Source organism: Microtus ochrogaster, linkage group LG3 (genome assembly GCF_000317375.1).
Source record: "Microtus ochrogaster isolate Prairie Vole_2 linkage group LG3, MicOch1.0, whole genome shotgun sequence".
NCBI classification, from domain to species: Eukaryota; Metazoa; Chordata; class Mammalia; order Rodentia; family Cricetidae; genus Microtus; species Microtus ochrogaster.
Genome location: NC_022029.1, coordinates 69610 through 95036, shown reverse-complemented (window position 1 = coordinate 95036; position 25427 = coordinate 69610). Strand labels below are relative to the sequence as shown.

The 25427-nt window shown below is 41.8% G+C and overlaps 1 protein-coding gene across 1 annotated transcript in view; it reads right to left on the bottom strand.

Annotated features, from left to right (window-relative positions):
- Positions 1-18379: 18379 nt before the first annotated feature.
- Positions 18380-25427, bottom strand: part of Taf2 (TATA-box binding protein associated factor 2) — a 41558-nt gene continuing 34510 nt past the window's right edge. Inside the window, exon 15 of the mRNA XM_005360608.3 lies at positions 18380-19917. Within this exon, the coding sequence (XP_005360665.2) occupies positions 19658-19917 (260 nt within the window). The 3' untranslated portion in view covers positions 18380-19657. The remainder of the gene's footprint in view (positions 19918-25427) is intronic.

Here is a 25427-nt window from a genome sequence, read left to right as displayed (position 1 = left end):
AGAGGTGGGGATTCACCAGGATGACACAGAGGAAGTGGGATGTAATGTACTGAAGAGAGATGACAAACCACACGGCAGAGAATAGATTAATATAAACAGTTTAATTTAAGTTACAAGAGCTAGTTGGGAACAAGCCTAAGCTAAGGCCAAGCTTACATAAATAACAGGAAGTGTCCGTGGCATTATTTGGGAGCTGGCAGTCCAGAGAAAGTCCTGCTACATTCTTTCCCAGTGAATTAATTGTCTTGCCACCCTTGTCAAAACAAACAAACAAACAAACAAACAAAAACCAGTTGATTGGAAAGGTAAGGTTTATGTTTGGACTCTTAATTTCATTCCAATGAACAATATGTCTCTGTTTTTGCTTGTATTTCAGTGCCTTGGTTTTTTGAGGCTTTGTGGTATGTTTTAAGAAGTAAGGGTCCTCTGCTTTATTTGTTTGTTTGTTTGTTTATGGCATGTCATGTTTGTAAAACCAGTTGGACTCTTGGTGGGGGGTTCTTACACCTGTAGATTAACTTGAAGGATGTGATGGTTTGTGCCAATTGTCAACCGGATAATCTAGAAAAATATGTCTTAGGCATGCCTATGGGGGATTGTCTTGACTACACTTATTGAAGTAGGCAGACACATCAGGATTGTGGGCAGGGCAAGGAATCTTTTGGCTCTGCTTAGTAACTTGTGAATTTCTAAGAACTTGTCCATTTTTACAGGCTCTTTCATTTCCTAGAATGTGGCTATTTGTGGTATCCTCTTACAATCCTTATTATCTGTGGACTGTTGGTAGGGATGTGTCTCTCCACTTTCATGCCTGAGTTTAGAATTTCATTTTTATTGGCTTGGTCAACCTACTGTTGAGGTGAGAATTTTTCTAATTTTCTTGAAGAATTCACTGATTTTTCTCTATTATTTCTCTATTTTTCCATTCCAATAATCTCTACTGTAATCTTCATTTTCTTCTTTATGTTAATTTGGGTTTAGCCTGCTCTTCCTTTTCGGGTGTGGTAAGTTGGAAGAGTAGGCCATTAACCCTTCTTCATTCCTATGTATTTACAGATATAAGTTGTCCTTTAGCGAGTGTCTCACTGTGCCGCACAGGTTTCAGTGAGACTCCCACTGCTTTCAGTCCACAGCATTTCTTCTTTTCCCTGGGCCATTGTTCTTTGGTTGTTGGTTATTTTTGGTGTGTGAACCTAAGTGTCACCTATGTGGGAAAGTCCAGACTTCTTTCTGGTATTGACTTCTGACTTCAGCTCCATTTCCAGAGGACATCTGTGGTACTGTTTAGTCCTTGGAAACTTCCGGTGCCTGTTTTATGGCCTTCCTTGTTGCTTCAAAGGAGTTATGTGTACAGCATCATTAGATGACACGTTCCAGAGATGTCTGTTAGCTCCAAGCAGTTCATAATTTTTACTGGTCAACTTTTTTTTTGGGGGGTGGGCTTTATTGATCTGCCTATTATCAATAAAGACACCAACTGTTTTTGATGTCTCTAAATTGTTTCTTTCTTTCTAAAAAAGATTTATTCTACTCTATGTGTATGAATGTGTTGCCTGCATTATGCATGCACACCACATCCATGCCTGGTGGCTAAGGAGTTGAGAAAAGGGCACTGGATCCCCTACAACTGGAGTGGTTGTGGGTCGCCATGTGGGTGCTGGGAGTTGAGCCTGGGTCTTGTGCAAGAACAACAAGTACTCGAAATGGCCGAGCCATCCCTCCAGCCCCTCTGTTTTTGTTTTTGTTTTTGTTTTTGTTTTGTTTTGTTTTTAAATGCTGGGGACTGAACTTAAGACCTCACGAATGCTAGGCCAGCATTCCATCACTGAATCACACTCCCAGCCTTCAACCTTGCATGTATTTTGGATTTCTATTGCTGGATATATATATGCTTTTATAATTATTGTATCTTTCTTGTAGATTAGCTTTTTTTTTTTACAACAAATAAGAAGAGTTCTATCACTATAAGAGTAAAATTTGACATTTAGGCCCAATATTGGCCAGATGTGTTACCCATTTTCTATGTAGGAGCCACACTGTAGCACCTGTTTGCATATTTACCTCTCTGCTACTTTTTTTCCCCTTTGCCACTCCCTCCCCTTTCTTTTCCTTTTGTAGACAAGATGCTTTAAGTAAATTGGACTGCAAGAGAAATCTTAGACACTAAGCTCTCTTCCCTTTCACGGCTTTTCCTCTCTTACCTGTTCACTGACTTGGCTCCGGTCTTAATGTAATCTTATCCTGGCTCTGAGTCCGCTGTGGAAAGCCTTTGGCATGTGCGGCTAGCCAGGGATGGCGGTGGCTTCAGCAGAGCTCTCTGCCTCCTCTTCCGACTCTGTGCTATTACATCACAGTCCAGCTGTTGGGCTCCACCAACTGCCTGATGACTGTTCTCTCCTTTCCAACAATTCCCTAGGACATAAATTGCACCACACTTTGACCCAATTCAATTCAAGCAAGGTATTTTTTTGAGGCCAGCCCTGGAGAGGAGACTTTCTTGTCCCACTTCAGGAACGTTCGTTCTTTGTTTATTCTTCATTGTTATCTTTCCCCAGTTCTGGCTAGCAGATTAGCTGGCCTGGGGTTTTAACATGTTACTCACATACCGATGGCCTCTGAATTTCTCACCAAGTCTCCATTGTTTTCGAGAAAGGCGTGAACTTTCCCTCACAGTGTGTCAAAGAAGTTCATTTTCTAAGAGGAGACCACTGCATCCCCTGTCCCTCCTGACTGCCTTTCCTTACTGACACTGAGGCTGCTGGATGGTGGCCTGTCTCTCTCTTGGAGGGACACCTATGCTTTATGAGTAGAGATCCTAATAGTTCGCTTGCTTATGAGTGGGGACTGGATCAAGGTGGGAGCCCCAATCTCCTGTCTGCACTAACCAGGGAAATAGTGAGTCTCTGTAAAATGTGATTGGAGGGGATTTGAAATGCCTTCCTCGGGAGATACTGCATCCCTGGACTGGAGCCCAGTGGTCTGGTCACTCTGTGTCTTGGCCATATCTGCCTGTGTGGAGTTTCAACTAAGGACCACTGATGCTTGTTGATCTTTCATACATGGATTTTGTTGAATAAATATTTGTTTGGTTGCTGAATGCTCTTTGAACAATTTTCAGAAGGTTCAAGCGATCTTACCCTTTCCAGCAGTTGTGGCTGTTTCACTGGACATTGGGTCTACGAGTCTCTTGATACTGTCCAGGGACTCTAAAAGTTACATCACTACTATCGTCATTGTCATCATCATCGTCTCCACCATACAGGGAAAGGAGAATAAACCAGCTCCTTAACGTCACACAGTTCAACCAGTGGTGGAGGCTGGGTTTGAACCCAGGCATTTGGGTTTCCACTGAACCTCTGAAACACATAAAATGTCAGCTTTCTCATCCAAAGTGCATAGAAAGCCAGGCGTGACCATACAGGCCTATGATCTCAGTTACATAGGAACCTGAGACAGACAGATCAAAGACATATGATGTCACTGAGGGGCAGTGAGATCATCCCCAATGGAAAAAAAAAATTCAAAGGGACTATAATGTAGTTCACTGGTACAGAGCTTGCCTAGCGTGAGTGAGACCCTACCTTCAATCCTCAGGACACACAGAGAAAGACAACAGACAGACAGACACACACACACACAGACAGAGATTCCTAAGAGTGATGCTTATGAAATTTTCCTTTTTTTAAAAAAAAAAAAAAGCTAAGGATGAGTCTTTTAAATTTTCATCTACTTGTTATTATTACTATTAGTGTGTGTGTGTGTGTGTGTGTGTGTGTGTGTAGTAAGAGTAAATAAATGGCCAACTCTAGCACCCTGCTTAGTCTTCTTGGGCACCACGCATCTACTTATACTGGAAGTAAAGACATCGACATTTACAATAGAACTTTGTAGCTGAAGAAAAATAGGCATGCGACTCGATTGTTCAATTAAGTCCAGAAACCAAATACTGACCTTTTAGGATAATAGTTGGCTCCTCTCAGAATGGAAAATAACGGCATGGGAATGAAAACCTGATGTGTGAACTATCCCCTCAAAGGAAGACATTCAAAAGATGCCGGGAGCTTTCGCCGGGCGGGAATAGAGACATCTCTGTTTTCCACTCCCAAGCTGCCATTACTAATGTGAAGCACAACTGTCAGGGAGTGTCGCTCTCCTCTATGCCCCCCACTGCACGGAAGGACAGCGTCCATATTTGCAAGGTGGAAGGGGCATGCAAAGTCTGGAAACTCCATACAAAACGACTCTGTGCACAGAAGTATCTGGAGAGCAGGTTTTTAATCAGGGCCAGGACAAGCCTGTGTTGCATTAATAATAATGTAGAACACATGCTTCCACGCCTGTTCGCTCAACCACAAAAATTGAGCAGAGCGTTCGCTTCTGCAAGAGCAGGAAGACATGCTCCACGAAGAGACAGCTGTTCCTGTAACGCTGTGGCGGCATGGTGGCTAGACCTGGGAAACTCAGATTATCTATCAACTTGCACCTGGCCAAGAAGGAATATTAAAATAATAATTGAAATAACACCAAGCAACCAGCAAACCACCTGTGACCATGACCCCATTTCACTAGAGGACGCTAATGTAACACGGAACAAGTGGAATGGGCATGTTTATTCTCCAAGTCAGAGACTGTGTTTAGGTGTCAGCAGGACTCCCTTGCCATACATGGATTTCCCTGGGAAGGGGAAATAAATGAGATCTCCTGGGTAAATTGGGGGTGGGTGGGAACATAATGGATTGGTTGGGTGGGTTGGGGGCAGGATGGAGGGGGGAGAGTAATGAAAGGGATGGGCTGATAGGGGGAGGGGGCACTTTGGGGTTAGGGAGAAACCTGGTGCCAGAAAAACGCCCAGGAATCCATAGGATGACCCCAGCTAAGACTCTGAGCAATAGTGGAAAGGGTGCCCGAACTGGCCATCTCCTATAATCAGATTGGTGACTACCCTAATTGTCATCAGAGAGTCTTCAGTCAGTAACTGATGGAATCAGATGCAGAGATCCACAGTCAAGCTCTGGAAATTCTACTGAAGAGAGGGAGGAGAGCAGTCGGAGACCACTTGCTCATTTCCTGGCCGTTCCGACCCGAATAATCAGAGAAACTGTATTAATTACGATGCCAATAACTTAGGCTTATTTCTAGCTAACACATCTTAAATTAACCTATTTCTATTCATCTATTTATCTGCATGAGGTTGCGGCTTACTGGTAAGGATCCAGTGTCTCCTTCGGCAGCTGCATGGCATCTCTCTGACTCTGCTTTCTTTTCTCCTCTATCTCTGTTTAGATTTCCTGCCTGGCTATATTCTGCCCTGCCATAGGCCCAAAGCACCTTCTTTTTCATTAACCAATAACAGCAACACATATACAGAAGGACTCCCCACACCTGAGGAGGGATTGTATGAGCTGGGGGATCCAGGTCATGATTGGTTCAGACACAGGGTCAAGCTCCAGTTACACACACACACACACACACACACACACACACACACACACACAAAGTCATCTACTACTAGGCCAAGGCTCCTTGAAAGCAGGACCTATGGATGTCCCTTCACCAGCCATGGTTTGATGTCTACCAACTCTGAGTTTTGTTTTTTTTTTGTTGTTGTTGTTGTTTTTTGGATTTTTTGAGACAGGGTTTCTCCGTAGCTTTTGGTTTCTGTCCTGGAACTAGCTCTTGTAGACCAGGCTGGCCTCGAACTCACAGAGATCCGCCTGCCTCTGCCTCCCGAGTGCTGGGATTAAAGGCATGCGCCACCACCTCCTGGCCCAACTCTGAGTTTTGACAACCGTGAAGACAGAAAAAGATCTAAAACCAACGGACAGTACTGTGAGCTGGTCTTGGCAGCAAGGAGGGGGATAGACATGCTCAAAAAGATAAGAAAACAGTTTACAATAAGTCAAAACCTTACATATCCAACTCTATATCTTGTCCAGATGTCCAGAGTGTATGCAGATAGTCTTTCTCTATCTAATGATGTCTTTTTCAAAAATTTAAATAAAATCAATCAAGGCTTTATTTAAAAGCGAAATTAAAGATTTTACAATCCATCTCGACGGAATAGTTCTAGGAGTTTGGCAGCTGCCGAGACACCTTGAAACAATCTTATGATTTTTCCATTTTCCAAAGACTTGGGTCCCACTGAGGTTGGGTGATTTCTTTCAGGCCACAACACAAGACACTCAGAGAACTTGGAAATAGAACCCAGGTGCCCCCATTTTACAGGACTCAATCTCTCTACAAGGCTGTTTGCTCTCACTGGTAAAAAACTAGCTTCTACTTTCATATTCAATTCAATAAATACAGATACCATGCTAAGTGCAGTGACTCGCGGTGGCTAAATGGTTAAGGGAGCTCAAGCCTCATAAACAGGGTAGTGGTGTGGTCTGTGCACTCAGTGACTCATGATCAAATGGGAAGGGCTCTCTACACACCCAAGCAACATGTTTTGGTGTAAAAGTTTATCTTGAGAAATAACAAAAGTTTTTGAAAATGTCTTACTCATCTAACTTGTGGGAAAACATCCCCTTCTCTGCTATGTTCATGTTACTGAACATGTGCAATTACCAGGTTGTCTGGTACAGAATCACTGGGGGACAAGTGAAATATTAAAAAAAAAGCCCTCCATCCAGAGGATGCTTCTTAATGGCTGAAAGTGAGAAAAGGAACCGAAATCTTGTAGGTGGTACTCCTTCATACAAAACCCAGCCCAGGAACAGTACACTGGCATATGAACTTGCAATTATCAAACCAATCATGAAAAACTATCATTTAAGTAAATGCATATCTGTGTTAATTCACCAGTATTTCTCATAATACTACTACAACCAAATGATAGACATATAGAAAAACTAGAGGGGGCATATGCAATTGAAAGAGGAGAATGGAGTTAATGCTGACTAGCACTGCCCTTGAGGATGGAGATCTGTCTTATTGACCACTGGAAAAGAGCAAGTTTTCAAAAATGTACAAAGGCTGGAGACATGGCATAGTGGTTAAGAGCACTTACTGCTCTTGCAGAGGACCTGGGTTTCGATCCTAACAGTCACACAGTGGCTCTGAAGGAACAGAAACAATTGAATGAATACATGTATTCAAGGGGGATTTATTGGGCTGACTTACAGGATGTGGTCCAGCTAGTCCAATAAGAGCTTTCTCACACTGCAGAGGCTGAGGATCTAGTAGCTGCTCAGTGAGGCTGGACATGAGGCTGGATGTCCCAGCAGTCCCAGTCCGGCCCTGAAGACCTGGGAGATCCCTGGAGAAGGGCTGGTCTCCGTTTACACCGGAAGCTGGAAGAAGTAACAACAGCAAACCATACTGCAGGAGAGACGGACTTGCAGTGAGAACGAGGCCAACGAGGCAAAGAGCCAAGTTTCCTTCTTCCGCGTCCCCTCATCTGGGCTGCCGCCAGAAGGTGCTGTTCACACTGACGGCCGGTCCTCCTGCTTCAAATAATCTGATCAAGAAAATCTCTCCCTCCTCGGAGTGAGTTGAGCTGTAGTTGATTTCATTTCCAAAGATTCCAACACGCTCCTCTGGCCTTTCCGGGGACTGCACGCATGCGGTCCACATATCTACATACAGGCGAAGCACTCATACACAAGTAAATAAATGAAAACTCTTTTAAAGACCCTGCATGAATGTGTGGAAGAGAGAAACAGTGGAAGGAGGGAGGAAGAGAGAAGGAAGAAAGGGAAAGGAAGAGAAGTAATCATGGTTGGTTGAACGCTGGACCGGCCACAGGAAAGCAGGTGTCTGAGTGGAGTCTGCACTCCAGGCCAAGTGCTAGCAAAGAGGAGAGCAATCCAGCAAGAGCCCCGCTTCCTGCTCCTGTGAGGCCACATACGCTGTGCACTAGAGCTGATGGTGCCACCGTTAGGGACTAGAGGGCGCTGTGCACATGGGCTCCAGCGGCCCGGAGGAGGAGAAAAACTGCACAAGCGATTGCATAGTATGGCTGGCTACCTTCAGAACACTCCCACAGTCTGTAAATTAGGATTAATGGAGCTGACTGCACTGTTCTTCCTGATTATAAGCTATTCAGGAGTAGGAGGCAGTGTGCTCCTCTAGAAATATAGTATTTGCATTAAAATTATTTAAAATATTTGACTTTTTTTTACTGCCATGCATGTGTAAAGGAAAGAGAGAGACCAAGTACCGCAGCTGTGTGTCTGGAAGTCAGAGGACTACTTCTGGGAGTCGGTCCCCTCCTTCTCCATCTAGGTGGATTCTAGGGATTAAACTGGTGTCAACAGGCTTTCACTGAGTCAACAGTCACTGGCTTATACTTTTTTGACCTTTCTACTTCTTTAGTTATGCAATCTCAAGTTCCTTGAAGAAAAAAAAATATTTGTGTCACTCATGAATTTATCTCAGTACCTACACATAGAATGTAACTAATAAATACTGAACGGATTTTAAGTACACATTTTACACTCAATTGCTCATCATCTATAAGATGAAGTCACTCTCCCAGAGTTCACATGATACAACAAGAAAATGCACACATAAAGCCTGTAACAGAGAGCCAGGCACACAATGCTCAATGACCAGATGTGATAAGGCTAAGCAGGGCACATGTGGAATCTTAGCCCCTGGAAGGTGGACACAGGAGGACCACCACATGTGAGACCAGTCTGGATTATATAGCTAGCTCAAGGCTAGCCAAGACAACATAACAAGACAATGTCTCCAAAAGAAAAACAAAATAAAACAAAGAATGGAAGGCAGTGAAAGGAGAGGTTGGGAGACTTTTTGTTTGGGGAACAAAAATCTGCTAATTTAAGTTATGAAATATAAGGTCTCATAAAGTGAGAGGCTAATGCCATTCCCATTTAACATTCATGAGCCCAATGCAGAGACAGATATTTCAGACAGGATGAGAATTTGCAATTGTTGCAAAGACTTGCATGGCATCCAATAGGCAGAGACCAGAAATAGTCAATGTGCACTGCAGTGTTGGGCAGTGCTATAGCAGACGCACAGCACGTCCCATGCTGCTCTCACTGGGAAGCAGAGCAGTCTTTAGGGGGCAGTCTATGGTGCTAAGATGGCTTGAATAGATGTGGCCCCCATAGACTCATGTGTTTGAATGCTTGGCTCATAGGGAGTGGCGCATGGCCCTACTGAATAAGTGCAGCTTGTTAGAGGAAGTGTGTCACTGTGGAGGTGGGTTTTGAGGTCTCATATATGCTCAAGCCACGCCCAGTGTGGCAGTTCACTTCCTGTTGCCTGCAGATCAAGATGTAGAATTCTCAGTGCTCTCTCCAGTACCATATCTGCCTGCACACCTTCATGTCCTGCAATGATGATAGTGGAGTAAACCTCTGAACTATAAGCCAGCCCCAATGAAATGTTTTCCTTTATAAGGGATGCCATGCTCAAGGTGTCTCTTCACAGCAACAGAAACCCTAACTAAGACAGGTACCTTATCCTTCAAATATGCTTTAAGATACTGCACCCACAGAAACAAGGCTATTTGAAATTAGTTACAAATGAAATTTCATTTACTTTCTTTCTTCTCTTTTTTTCTTTCTTTCTTTCTTTTTTGGTCACAAATACAAGGGAAAATAAATACCAGGTTCCCTCACATTACAAAATATGTTCAATTAACATACCAAAACACGGGCTAGTGGGACATCTCAGTGAGTATTTATGACCCACCTCATTAACAGGATGAAAGGGAAACAATATGATCATTGACCATATCGACAGACAGAAAGGAAATTTCATAAAACGGCCACCTTTTCTCTAGGGGCTGAAGCGCTGGAACAGTGGTTAAGAGCACTTCTTGTTCTCCCAGAGGATCCAAATTCAGTTCCCAGAACCCTTGTCGGGTAGCTCAAAATAGACTGTAACTCCACTTCAAGGAGATCTGCCACCATCCTCTGGCCTTCACAGTGCACATACGTGGCATCCACACACACACACACACACACACACACAAATAAAAACACAAAACTCTTAGCAAGAACACTAGACATAGAAAGACTATACACTATACTCTAAAGGCCCACAGCTAATGGTGAGATACTAAAAAAAATGTTGTTCTAAAGACAAGACAAGAATTCACAGTTTATGCTGGAGGAACCAAGAAAGGGAAAGAAGGCACCAAGTAGGAAAGACAGAAGTGAAATGTCACCGCTGCTCACTAAAGCCTAGGTAGAGAAGGCTCTAATAAATATGTATCCATGTGCACATGCCTGCACACACACATGAATGTGTACACACATGCATAATTAGAACTAATAAGTGGACATGGTATAAATGGAGGCTACATAACTCAACAGTTAGCATGGTTTCTTCACACTAGCCATATGCTACACACATAAGCTATCCAAAAAAAGAAATCAAAAGAAAAGTCTCACTTATAATTATTACAAAAATAAGATCCTCAGCAATAAATTTACCCAAGGAGATAAAAGACCTGGACACAGCAAACTATAAACCATTGATGAAAGAAACCAAAGACACAAATAAATGGTGATACTTCATGTTCACAGATATGAAGAATTAATCACTCAAATATTCACGCTACTAAGATTGCTCTACATATTTAGTACAATGACCATCAAAATTCTAATGCTACTTTTCAAAAAATACTCCCCAATCCTTAAATTTCATATGGAACCAACCACAAAAGAAACCCACCAGTCAAGGCAATCATGAAAAAAAAAAAAAACAGCACCACAAAGTTGGGCATCACATTACCCTTTAAACTATACTGCAAAGCTATGAAGAATTAGTACATAACTTTGAAACATCAACCATCGAGCAGGACAGAGAAACCAGAAATAAACGTATGCATGTGAGGTCCATAGATTTCCAACAAAGATGCCAAGAACACATAATGACAGTCTCTTCAATACACAGTAGTGAAAACTGGGTATCTACATGCAGAAGAACAAAAGAGGACCTATATACCATCGTATATATCAAATTCAGCTGAAGATTCAGACAGGTCAGAAACTGAAAGACTATCAGAAAGCAGGGTGAGAAAAAACTCACATGACACTGGTGTGGGCAATGGTTTGTTTTTTAACCAATATTTTATTCAATACAGTACAAGAAACACAAAAACAAAAAATAAAGCAAACTCAAATCCAAATAGACAAGAGGTATTAAACTGAAAAGTTTCTTCACAGAAAGAAAATTTAAAGAAAGAACCTATGGACTGGGAGAAAATATTTTTAAGCCAGATCCGGTTCAGGGGAAATATCCAAGATATATAAAGAATTCAAACAATAATAGCAAGATAACAAACAAACAAAAACAAAACCACCAGGTAACGGACCTCAATAAATATTTGTCCATGTAAGATATACAAATGGTCAAAAGTTATGTGAAAAGAAATGGTGTCATTAAGCATTAAAAAAATGCCATTCAAAATCACAGTAAGACATCATCTCACACCTGTTAGGATGTCTTGTTATCAAAAGGACAAAGACAGCCGGGCAGTGGTGGTACACACCTTTAATCCCAGCACTTGGGAGGCAGAGGCAGGCGGATCTCTGTGAGTTCGAGGCCAACCTGGTCTACAAGAGCTAGTTCCAGGACAGGCTCCAAAGCTACAGAGAAGCCCTAGGGAGTAGAGAGGGGCCAGGGAAATGACCTAGTGGGTAAAGTGCTCACCATACATACAAATCCCAGGACTCATATAAAAGGGACAGTGAGCATGGCTGTGGGCACCTGCAACACCAGTGTTGATGGGCAGAAACCGGTAGGTCTCGGTTTTCATTGCTCAGCCAGTCTAACTAGGACGGTGAGCACCATGTTTCAGTGAGAAACCCTGTTTTAAAAAAGTAAGGTGGAGAGCAATGGTCACCCTCAACCTCTGGTCAAAGTTCCCAAACACACAAGCACACACATACACTGCCCCCCTGCCCCTGTGCTGAGCCATCTACTGGCCCACAACAGTTTTAAGGAGTAGCCCACAACAGTTTTAAGGAGCGGTAACTCTTGTTTTATTTAGGTTTCTGTTGTTACAACAAACATTCTGAGCAGAAGTAATTTGGAGAGGAAAGATTTAGTTCAGCTTACAGTTTACAGTCCACAGAGAAGCCAGGGCAGGAACTGAAGTAGAGATCAGGAAGGAACATTATATACCACCTTGCCTTCCACGGCTTGTTCAGCCTGTTTACATAACCCATGACTACCTGCCCAGGGGTAGCATGGCCTAGACGGCCTACAATGGGCCAGGCTCTCCGACACCAGTCATTAATCAAGAAAATGTCTTACAGGCTTGCATATAGGCCGATCTGATGAAGGAATCTTCTCAGCTAATGTCCCCTCTTCCCAGGGGGCATAAGTTTGGGTCAAGTCGACAAAAACTAACCACAAACTCTTTGACAACTGTATTTCTTCTTTCAAAGTTCTTTTGATTTGCTCCTCACAGTTTCTAGGCTTTAGATCAATATCATTGCTGTCTTTGATTTCTCTCCAAATGTTCTTCTGCTAAGAGTAAATATTTCCCATAAAGTCCCGATGTGGACAATATAAATTATTGTCACACTTGAAGGACTGGTGAGCCGGCTCTGCTGCAGGACATTTGAGCACTCAGTGTGAAGACGTGTCTCTGTCCTTCCTCACCTGCCTAAGGCTTCTAGTGATTGGTTTAATAAAGAGCTGAAAGGCCAGCGGCTAGGGAGGAGGACAAGGTGGGACTTCTGGACAGAGATAGGAACTCGGGGAAGAATCTGAGGTGGTGGATTTTGCCAGCAAGACTTGAAGGAAATCAGACGTAAGGTACTGAGGAGAGGTAACAAGTCACGTGGCAGAACATAGATTAATAGAAATGGGTTAGTTTAAGTTTGGGTTTGTTTGTTTGTTTGTTTGTTTGTTTTTTGAAGACAGGGTAACAGTCTTGGCTGTCCTGGAACTCACTCTGTTGACCACACTAGCCTCAAACTCAGAGATCTGCCCACCTGTGCCTCCTGAGTGCTGAGACTAAAGGCATGTGTGTGCCACCACTGCCTGGCTAATTTTAGTTTTAAGAGCTAGTTGTGAATAAGCCTACCTAAGCTGAAGTCAAGCCTTCATACTTATTAAGAAGACTCCGTGTCATTATTTAGGAGCTAGAGGTTCAAAGAAAGACCAGTCACGTTACGTTACATGGCTCTATGGCTAAAGGTCTGTGCCACCAAATCTTTGATCCTGAGGACCCACATGGTACGGGAGAAGCTGTAAGACATTCTCTAATTTCCACAGTGCATGCCTGTGCACACACACGCACACACACACACGTACACACACACTTCTCCCCCCTCGAGACAGGGTTTCTCTGTGTAGTCCTGTCTGTCCTGGAACTCTCTATAGACCAGGCTGTTCCCGAACTCAGGGATACACCCATCTCTTTGTCACGAGAGTGCTGGGATTAAAGACATAAACAACCACCACACAAGACTTTAAATAACCTTTAACTATTTTCCCCTATTGTTAACATCTTATATTACAACAGTACATTTATCAAACCTAAATAACAAAAGGACTTAATCCACACAGGTACTACAAGGAGCTGAGTAACTTACAAACAACAACAACAAAAAAAAAACCCATACTATTTCCCATTGTGGAAACTGGGAGACTCAAGTTCAAGGTGCATGCAGGATCTTCCTGGCTAATGGCTGACCCTTCATCCTGCGTCTCCATAATCAAAGACCAGTCTAGCTTTCTGGGGTCTCTTAGGGTTAATCTTGCCTGGCCCAGACTGCAGCTTGAGATGCCTTGCTTTATTGACAACTGCAGAAGCCTGCCCCTTTCTGAACAGAAACAGAGTAGTAGATGGGGGAGGGGCAGAGAGGGAAGTAGAGGGTGTCTGGGAATGGGAGGAGAAGGGGAAACTTGGGGTCAGGATGTCAAATAAATAATGAATGAAATAAATTAAAAGATTCTAAAAGGCTGGAAAAAAAAAAAAGGGTTTACCCCGTGGAGATTCAATTCTCATGCCTTAATCACATTTCAAAGTTCCTCCTTTTAAAAACATCATTTGGGGCCGGGCGATGGTGGCGCACGCCTTTAATCCCAGCACTCGGGAGGCAGAGGCAGGTGGATCTCTGTGAGTTCGAGACCAGCCTGGTCTACAGAGCTAGTTCCAGGACAGGCTCCAAAGCCACAGAGAAACCCTGTCTTGAAAAACCAAAAAAAAAAAAAAAACCAAAAAAAAAAAAAACCCATCATTTGGGAAAAGGCAGCCTATCATATGCAAATTTTTAAGGGACCCCAGCACTGGGACCCCAGCAGGCACACTGGGACATCAAAGGAACTCCTGAATATACTTGGATTTCAACTGTTTTCCCACCAGTCTTCTTCCTCTTGCAGGACCACCGGAGACATACCGCATTGCTCTTCTGACCTGAATTTCCTCCTTTCCCCCATGCTCCCTACAACTGTCTCAGCTTTGAGGACTAACCGTTATCTACTTGGGTTTCCGTTTTCCTCATGACGACAGACTCCAGAGAGTGAGAACAGGAGTTTTCACCCCAGAGTGTCTCTCTCACCGACACGTTCTGGAAGACACATTTTTTTTTCCTAAAGATTTAGATATTTTTATATGTACAGGTATTTTGCCTGCAAGTATGTATGTGCTTCACACGTGTGCAGTGGTGTACAGTGCCTGCGGAGGCCGGAACTGGAGTTACAGATAGGTGTGAGCCGCCATGTGGGAACACATGGGTACTGGGGACTGCACCAAGGTCCTCACAACCATCCCTCCAGCCCCATGAAAGGCACATCAGCACAGCTTATCACGGCTGTTTACCACGGACAGGCGAGGCAGGATCTGTCAGCAGGCTGGAGGGTAAATTTACGATTTTTCCTTTTCCATATTTTATTCTTTGGAAGCAAGCCACTAAGGCTACACTAAAAGCCGATGGTGCTAGCACTGGAAAACAGCTCTGTGCTAGCGTACATTTGAGCTGAGGGGATTTCGCTGACCGACAATAAAAACTGAAGACAGAAGGGATGAGGAGTAGGGAGTGGGGAACGAATTTTCCCCAGCAAGGATTTCAGTGTGGATTAGCACGGCCTTTTTAAGCAGTCCGTGAGACTCTGGTGGCAACAACTTGCTTGTCTGCTCTTTGAAGAGTCATCCCCGTAAGATCAAGAAACAGAGCTGCAAATGCCAGTTTCCCTAAAACAAAGGAGAATGTGAAACTCAAAGCCACAGCACACAAGAAAGGGCTGCCAAGTACAGAGAAGATAAATGGCGGCCCAAGGCCGAGCGGATGGCCAGCTCGGCTGCTCTCATTCAGCAAGAGAAAGAAGTCACACAAAAGGAGAAAAGAGAAAATTACAAGTATAAAAAGCTGTAAGATTGCCATTATTTATAGAATAGTGGCTTTGAATGCTGTAAATGAGCAATCAGCACAGAAGCCAAGCACAAAATCAGTATAAAGGAAAGAATATTCAAATATTCATACAATAAGAAAGATGATTTATACAGTATAAATGAGTTCCATTAGAACCTTTCTGTTCTGTGGTCTAAAATGTCAGCAAACTTGCTCAGTAACTGAGAGTATCCTTAGGCTTCCTGCCCTACTTCCTAAGTGTGAGCTCACAGGCAAGTACAACCACTGCAGAACTGTAAATGATAAATTACCCTATCGTGACTCCTAAAATAACTGTATTAATAGTAATAGCAACATCCCTAATAAGAATAACCACATTAAGGTATTATAGATTACTGCTGAACATCAGCTACAAAAACAATTTGACCTACGTGAGTGCCAGGTCAGACAGGGCTGCAGTACAGTGGTTCTCAACCCTTGGTCATGGATCCTTTGAGGGTAAAAAACAAAACAAAACAAAAAAAAACAACCTTTCTCAGGGGTCACCTAAGACCACTGAAAAGCACAGATATTTGCATTACAATTCGTAACAGTGACAAAATCACAGTTATGAAGTAGCAATAAAAGTAGCTTTATGGTTGGGGAGTCACCACAACACGAGGAACTGTATTAAAGGGTTGACAGCCAGTGCTATAGTGAGAGTATCTTTTAGAAAAATTATTCGATACCTCCCAGAGAACCTAGAGAATAAAGAGGACCCTAAGAGGGACATACATGGATCTAACCTACATGTAAGTAAAAAGAGACAAGAGCTCCTCAGTAAATTGGGAGCATGGGGATCATGGGACAGGGTAGAACTGGAGGGAGGAGGAAGCAGAGAAAAATATATACCTCAATAAAGACAACAACAAAAATCCAATACATTTTAAAAGGTAGAATTATAGGGTTAGAAAATTAATTAGTGGTAATTTATCAAAAAGTAAAATTTTAAGAACAGAAAATTAATCAGTCATAATTTGAGGTGACATGGGTTTTCCCCCTGCTTCCTTTTGGTTTTTCAAGTCAGGATTTCTCTGTGCAGTCCTGGCTGTCTTGGAAATTGCTCTGCAGACCAGGCTGGCCTCAGACTCACAGAGATTCACCAGCCTTCTCCTCCTGAGTGCTGGGTTAAAGGCATGCACCACCATGCCTGGCAGAGTGAAAAGTATTTTGAGGGTGGTGGGGCTGTGATGGTGGAGATGCCATCTAAGTATCTGTTAAAGCTAAAGAGTACATGCCAGGAGGTGGTGGTGCACGCCTTTAATTCCAGCACTCGGGAGGCAGAGGCAAGTGGATCTCTGTGAGTTCAAGGCCAGCCTGGTCTACAGAGCAAGTCAAGATAGCCAAGATTACAAAGAGAAACCCTGTCTCAAAGAACAAACAAACAAATAACCCCCTCAAAAAACAAACCAACACACAAAAAGCTAAGGAGTACAGACTACAATAAATTTATTCTACATACGTAAATTACAAGCTAAAAAGAAATAGAAAAAAACCTATGAAGCCATTCTGAAAAGTAATAAAGATCAGCTCTAGCATATAAAACCCATCACAAAAATAAAAAAAAAATAAAAAAAAATACAACCCACCACAGTGGACAGATCCACAAAGTCTAAAAGTAGACCAGAATTTATAAAGAAACTTAGTATGTAATAGTAGTGTTGAATACACTGTGTTGAGTAGCATTCGGGAAGCAAAGAAAAACTAGATCGCTCGCTATGCACCTTTCACTAGTAAGCTTCAGGGGAATTCTCTCTGGATGAAAGAAAAATCAAAAATATGTAAAAAGTATTCTAAACAACAACAAAAGGAGAATTCTTCTAGAATCAGAATTATAAACCTTCTTACTATGACCAAGTTTTGAAACCATAAAATAAATTTAAAAAATTAAGCAATTTCTGCAAATATGGATCATCTGCTATCATGAGTTTAAAAAGCTACTGTGTGTGCACGCAGGCACTCAAAAGAATAAAACACTTAAAAAATGCCTCTGGGGAAGGAGACAGAAACACTGAAGTGTATGTTGACCATGTATAATTAGCAATTCTCAAATCCAGAAACCATTTTACTGTCTATTATGAACCAGCAGCATAAGTAATTTGGAGTCACCACAAAATGTTCTTTTGGAGAAGCATCCGGCCTATCTGGCTTACGATTTCACGGACGAATCCAAGTCCTAGTACTGTGCCTTATGGAGATAGCAATTGCCTAGTATTACTCTCTGCAGCCAGGACACAAAAAATTCTTTTGAAATGTCAAAGTTCCAAAATTTATATTATGGTGTATACCATGTTATTGTACACCATAATATAAAGCTTCCATTTTTCAAAACAAATTGGAGGTGGCTAACATGCAATTAATTTGAATTAGTAAGGGTAATTTAGGCCTGATCACAGGCCTAAACATGATTAAACGTCTCTAATCCAGCTCTTGGGAGGCACAGACAAGAGTTCTGTGAGTTCAAGCCTTCCCTGGTCTATGCAGTGAGTTCCAAGGAGCCAGAGCTGCATGGTAAGACCTCAACTCAAACACACACCACTTGACCACACTCAGTCCAGGTCACGCTCACTGCTCTCTAAATCCTGTACACACCTGTTGTGGCAATTCCTTCAGCCCATAGCCTTTAAGATACCAGTCCACTTGGGCGTAGTCTCATATACTATAAATGGAGCCCTAAAGCTTGCAGCTTGCATTCTCCTCCCTCTCTCTCTCCCTCTCCCTCTCTCTTCCGGCTGCTGGATCGGTTCCTGTTCCCCGTTCAGGCAGAGAACTGTGATCTGTGAGTCTACCCCTAAAGAAATACTTTATTATACTCAGTTCTGAGCTACTGTGGGATTTCTTTTTAGTGTCCATCTTCACACACCCTTGCTCTGAAGATACCGTTTCTTCTGCTGAGACCTTACCCTCATCTCCGTCTACTGAAATTACCCTGCTACTGGGGACAGTTCGAATCCCTCTCCGTTCAAAGCTCTTTGCAAATGTGCTCTGGCACATTACGTACACACACCTGCCAGGAAGGTAACAAAATGATAAAGTGATACAAAGGTAGAATATTCAACTTAAAAAAAAGTTATTTATTATTTAAAAGTCCAGCATTATTGGATCCCTTTTGAAATATTTATTCCGAGCACAGGAATTTAGTCATACATTTTAGTAATAAGGGAAACGATAAAAACTAGATATGAAAAAAAAATTTACCAGAGAACTTGGTAAATTCAGAAAAACAAAAAAAAATAACAAAAACAAAACACACAACCATACAAACTGTTAAAATAAGAAACAAAAACACTGCACATGTATTTTTAAACTGTTGCTGGTATTCTCCAATATGGGTCAAATTATCTATGTCCAAGCCGATAAATAACAAATAAAACACACCTTCTTAAAGCATCATATTTTGTTATATCTAGTAATTTTCATTACTTTGCTTTTCTGATACAGATTTTCGTGTATCTCAGGCTGGTCTTGAACAATCCTCCTACCTCTACCCCTCCCATGCTCGGTTTAAAGGCATGTAGTACCATGCCTGCCTTATATACAGGGTAATTTTAGAAAAAAATACGAGTTATGTGTGTAAACTGTTCACATTCAGCAACCCATATTTTACATATGAACACATTCCTTTATACTTAATAGAAGACAAAACAAAATGTAATTTAAACATCTTGATTTGAGCATAATGGAGAGTCTGACTGTTCTGTTAAATTGCAACATCAAAATCACCAAATGTACTATCAAAAGATAGTTACTTTAAATGCTTTTAAAAATAATTTCTTTCCAAACTTTTTGTAATTTAGGATAAAAGGAAATATACAATTCTTAGCTCATAAATGATGGTACTTATTTTCTATGGCTACACAGAAGAACAGCCAAGAGGGTTGAGTCCTACAGAAAAGCCTGCCTTTCCAGCAACGCCAAGTGGTGTTATTCAGCACTTCATGGAAATGCCGGGTACCACAGATCTGGCAGTTCCTTCTGCTGATGCTCCTTTGCCCATGACATCCATCAGCAGCTTCCACGCATACCTGACCTTACAGTCCACAGTCCACAGGAGACCACATGTGAATGGGTCTGCAGGAGACATGAAGGCTGTTGTAAAAAGAAGTCACTCTGTGTTCTCAGGAAGTAACAAAGGGATGGAACAGTTCATCCAGAACCAAAAAAACAGTTCCTCCTTAGACCCCAGATATACAAAGAACAGAAACTGAATGCCCAGAACTTCAGTGCACTCCAGCTTCTCTGTATTTCCCCTTGCACCATGCTCCACGGAGGACCAGGCTTTAGTAACACCATCTTCTGGGCGGGACTCTGGAGAGGGCTCTGCAGACGCTTCAGTCTGAGAGGGAAGGCGAGCGCACAGACCTGCCGCTGGCAGGGCTGGAGAAGGCAAAGGGCTCCTTGTCCTTGTCCTTGCTGTCATGCTTGTGTTTATGCTTATGCTTGTGCTTGTGCTTCTTCTTCTTCTTCTTGTGCTCGTGGTGATGATGATGATGGTGCTCGCTGTGTCTAGAGGACGTAGACTCCTTAGCAAACACTGAGAGTGGAGCTGCTACCATGGAATGCACACCCATCTCCAAAGGCTGCTCTTTACCTTTAAGATTAAAACACCAAATGAATTTCTGTTGATAGTAAAAAGGACAGTTATCCTAGGAGGACGCTGAGGACAGTCTCACTCAGTATCCAGATATGATAGCCAATAAGTTCAACAGAATTGCCAGCATCTTGGCCAGAAGTCAACTAATTTAGGTCCATCTAGCCTATAAAAAATTTGCTAGTGTATTAGCAAATCATCCTTTGAATGTAAATATTTTCCAAGTATTATGATTAAACAATAATGAATACCTGTGCACTATATACTAAAATCTATACTGGCCAAATGAAAATAAAACTCCTTCAAATACTGTTCTGCCCTAAACTACCATGGGGGAAGGCTGTACTTTACTAAGTCACTCAGACTTAGAAAATTCCTAATGCACAAATATACTATCTCAGTTACTGATAATGGTATCTTAGTGAAATGGAACACCCATTTAGTTGTTCAGACAGTTTTGGGAATATATAGGTAAAGGGAACCTCTTCTGAAGACCTAGGAGAGTAGGGAGGCTGTGAAAGGAAATGTTCTTAAAGACAGGAGTTATGTCAGCACAAAAGACAAGAACTGAAAACCAGGATACTGTGTTCTAGATGAGACTGTCCTGTTAACCTAAGGATGTGCTGAATCTCATCTAAGAAGCAACTTGATGTCCTCAAATACCCCCTTCAATTCTAATAATCTGCTGACCCAGGAAACTATTAACAGACATGAGACTGTGCTATGACATGATCTTAATTTCAGTCTTAAAGAATTAAGTATAGTCCTCACGCTACAAGTACAGAAAAACAGACTCAGCTCACAAGACAGAGCCAGGGAATGGGACAACGTTCACGGCGCACAAACACCTGGCTCCCTGCTCATTGTGTGCCGTTCTCCATCAACTGAGTCTGGCAACTGTCTAAACTATCTGCACTTCAGAGCCTCCGGTCCTGAGCTGCACAGGTTTCATCATCACTCCTAAACAGCGGCCAAGCTGCTTGGAATCAGAAAAGCCAACAGTTACCTTCGAAGTTGGGCTTCCCAGCAGAGGCAAAGGCTAAATGGATGTTTGCGCTTTATTCTTTCCTAGGGAACACCTACAACCACTTCAAAGGTGAACTCATCTTTACCTGCAGGTCTCATAGCTCACATTAGGATATCTTGACTACAAATCTTGAATTTTTCTTGACACAGAGAACACAGAAGTTAACTAGCTTTAAGACTCTGGGTGACAGGATCGACGGCTCCTGTGACAAAGCGCTGGTTCCAGTTTGAGCAGAATACTTATAAGATGAGCCTGGAGCATTAGATCCAACAGCAAGGAACTTCAAGTTCTGCCCAACTAACTCAGGAGTCAACCTTAAAAGACGTCTAAAGATATAGCAATTTCAATACTGATTGTGGATACTAAATATGAACTGAAACTGATCACCGTTAAAGGATGCTGGCCAATGCATTTATTGTTTTAAAATTATTAACTGTACAGAGAGAGAGGCATTTCCTATATGGCTCACACCACCGAGTAATAATGAAGACAAATTTAGCTTTATAGAACTAATCCACCCTATAAATAAAAATGGAAAGATTAATTAGAATAGCATTACTTTGTAATCTTCAATGAGTTAATACATTTAGATAGATCCTAAACATCCACAACAGTTGACCTTGGAAAAGAGTCAATCAGATAGTGGATATTTCCAAATGCAAATATACACCACTGATAAACCTGAATCTAATTACATGTCTAGGTAGGACTGTAATTTTACAGAAATTACAAAGAACTCCATTATGTTAACTCTACCATAAATAAACAGAAAAATTATATACCTTAAAACTAGATAAAAATACAATTTCTTTACTAAATACACTGCAGAGTGGAGAGAGAAAAAGATGTGGACTAGAATATAAATTTAAAGATATAAATGTTAAGAGGACTGCAATGTGTACTTTCAGTGGGCACTGGCTTAAACAAATGCATTCTGAAAATAAAAACCAGAGCCATGGAGATGGCTCAGCATGGCTCAGTGGCATTTACTCTAAAACTAACAAAAACCCTAGGTGATGTGAAAAATGCCTTTTCTATTTTAGATAGTAGATATAGTAGAGGAAGAGATAACACATAATTCAAAACACCATAATTTCTCCATTTTGTGTTATACAAAAGATATTCTGGATTATTCTGTCCAACGTAAAATCTTCCCTAAGATCAAATTTGAACAAACAAGCAAGCTGTAGTCAACTTAACATTTGTAAAACAAATAAAAGTACTTAATAAAAGCCCAACTTGCGAGCTTTGCAGTATATCTGATACGAATGCCTAAGAAACAGTGAACAATCTACTAATTGTATTGACTTCTTTCCCATTAGGGAGGTATATGATCATATTTAAGACAAAGTCTGTAGTAGTTTCTATTAGGGAAGATAGGAATTCTGCTCTTTGATTCTTTAGATCAAATTTTTAAAAAAGCTGTTGAAATACATCATTGTAATTTATAGATTAAAAAGAAAAAAAAAATCAGTCTGTTTTTCATGTTGAGTTCCAAAAGAAAAATCTCTAGGGAAAGCATCCAAGCTTTTTAAAACAAATTGTTTTAATTTCAAAGTAAGATTTCAAGTACCAGAATTGTGTTTTCTGAATTATGCAAGAAAGCATTACATAATCCAGCAGCCCGGGTGAGACAGCTGCAGGACTCCCCTCTTCCCCACAGAAATCACTAGGGAATTCCTTCTGCTCCACATTCACGCCCTTCCCCTCTGCTCTTCATCCCTGCCATCACTAAATAAGCTTAGGAGAAAGTCCTGCTGCCCCCTCTTGCAGTGGCGGAGAGGGAGCTCAGCACTGGGAGAGGCTCTAGGATGCTCTACCTGTCACTCACAGAACCACACAGCCTTTCCTGCCTGTTCTCTTTCCCTCGGGAAAAGAGGAGGGAAAGGTAACAAAGGGAACCATGCTTACACCGCTCCTTTGTTACCCCATGGCTTGCTGGACCTATTGCCTCCACAAAATCAACTCTGAAATGTCTTCTTTACCTGCCCACACCCCGGCCCCCAGAAGAGAGAGAATGTGTGTGTGTGTGTGTGTGTGTGTGTGAAGGAAGAGCAGGTGGTTAACAGCATTTTATCACTGTCCTCTACTAACAGAATGTGCGTGTGTTCTCCATCTTACTTAAAGCACTGTGTTTTGTTTCTATCCCTCCTAGACGAGGTCTGTAAGACATTTCCACTCCTGAGAATCATCTTGCTTCTTGGCTCTAAGTCCTTGAGAAGTCGCCTCGCCTCATGAGATAAAGAAAGCAAGGGATCTACACCAACAGCTCTCAACCTGGGGAGACAACATAAAGAAGGAACACCGCTAAAGGGGCCTTTCACTTAGATATTTCGAGAAAAGCTGTAACTCGTTGGATTTTTATATGCTGTCTATTCATTCTTAGGCAACCAGGGCAAAATTTTTTCTATGTTTTAGCAACAATGAATAAAAGAGACCTCAGCTAAATATGGCCCCAAACCCCACATGCACTCTTCAATCTACAGTCCGTAGACCGAAGGGAGGCCATCCCTTCTCTTTCCACTGTGCTCTTCAATCTACAGTCCGTAGACTGAAGGGAGGCCGTCCCTTCTCTTTCCACTGTGCTCTTTCAGGAACTTAACTAATCCTGCACCCACACACTCCCAACTCTGAGAGAAGGCAGAGAGGAACTCCACCTCACAACCAACTTATTTGATGTTTCTTGGTTTAGACTAACACTGACTGTCTGACACCCCAGAAGCTGGATCTGAAAATCCTGCTCCTATAGGACACTGTTACACCAGTCAGCAGAATGGCTCAGCACTTAGTGCTTACCAACAAGCCTGACAACCTGAGTCTCATCCCAGATCACAAGTAATAGCAGGAGAGAACTGACGCCTGCAAACTCGGCTACATGTGCACTGTAACGTAAGAGTATGCACGCACACACAAATAAATGTACAAATGAGAAAGGAAGTAGGTCGATACTTCTATTGCTTGTCATCTGTTAATAAAAGAGCTTTTGTTGTGTTTAGAAAAGCTACTTCATCCAATGTAACGATGTGTTAGGAAAAAGCTATATTTGAAATTCAAAATGCACACACACACACACGTACAAACACACGCACACACACACGTACACACACACACGTACATATACACACACACACACACATACACACACAGACCCCATTAGAATACTACCATTTGTAAAACACACTCTTCTAAATTAATATTGCCAGTGTACTCTTGCTTCCTCACATTGTTAACAGCTAAACCTCAACTTCCAGGCTTCCTTATTTCCCACCTCTACTCCTGTATTTAGCTTCCTCTGATCTTCCCAAATGATGAGACTGGACAATACCATAAAGAAACTACAAAATAAAACTGAAAATGTATTTTTCAAAGTAATACTAGAACAATGATATAAAACCACACACAGTAAGTGTTAAATATTTGCTTTTTAAACCATTGACGTGCAGCATCACTAAAACATTCAAACACATGTATTCAAACTTGTTTTGGAACAGAAACTGACTTGACTCTAGGAACAGAGCTGACTTTTACACAGCTAAGGAGAAGGTCAAAGAATCATTTTCAGACTAATGTTAAGAAATCTGAAACTCCTTCAGCTATAACTTAGTTGAGTAGACAACTCCCCATTTGTAGTAAACATTTAATAGATATAATGAATCAGTGAAATTATACCAAACCAAAGTCACATGCACACAGAGGTTAAGGATGGAGTTTAGAACAGCATGTAGAAACCCTGTGTTCAGTCTCCAGAGACACACACAGTTTAGAACACACACACACGCACGCACGAGAAGGAGAGAAGGAAAAGATCAAAATGAGAGATGAGAGAAGTGAGGAAGGAGGAAGTGAGAGGAGGAGCCAAAGAAACAATCGCCAATCCCTTCATTCCTGAAAATGCAAGCCAAAGTCCCAGCTGGATTCCCTCTGAAACACATTGTGTGAATCTATTACATAATGTACACACCTCACAAAAGGCTCTAGTCTGTGGTCTTAACACTAAAGCATTTTGAGCTGTTGCTTTTGGCTGAAGCCTACTATTAATCACAGTTGGTCCCCAAGTTCCTTCCTCAGATCAATAAACATTACTCTTCTGTTTATATCATACAAAAACATACATTATACAAGCAAAATCCACCCACTGAAACATAAGCAGAAATTCATAGATGTTTAAGGTTTACTAATGACTTTTGGAAAGTCTTCAGAAGTGACTTGCTTATGTGGCTTTTTTCTTACTCCTTTTCCTTCAACACTCAAATACTTAATCCTTCCTCCTGGTAGTTCACAGCATCTGACAGCTGCTGTTTATTTAGAGTATACTCTTTGCTTAGGAAGCAACAATGGACACAAGAAGCTGAAGACATGTAAAGGAGTAAACACATAATAAGTACAACTGAGCTGACCTTTCTTAGGAAAGTCCAATTATTAGGGGATAATTTAAACCTCTGTGTGTGTGTGTGTGTGTGTGTGTGTGTGTGTGTGTGTGTGT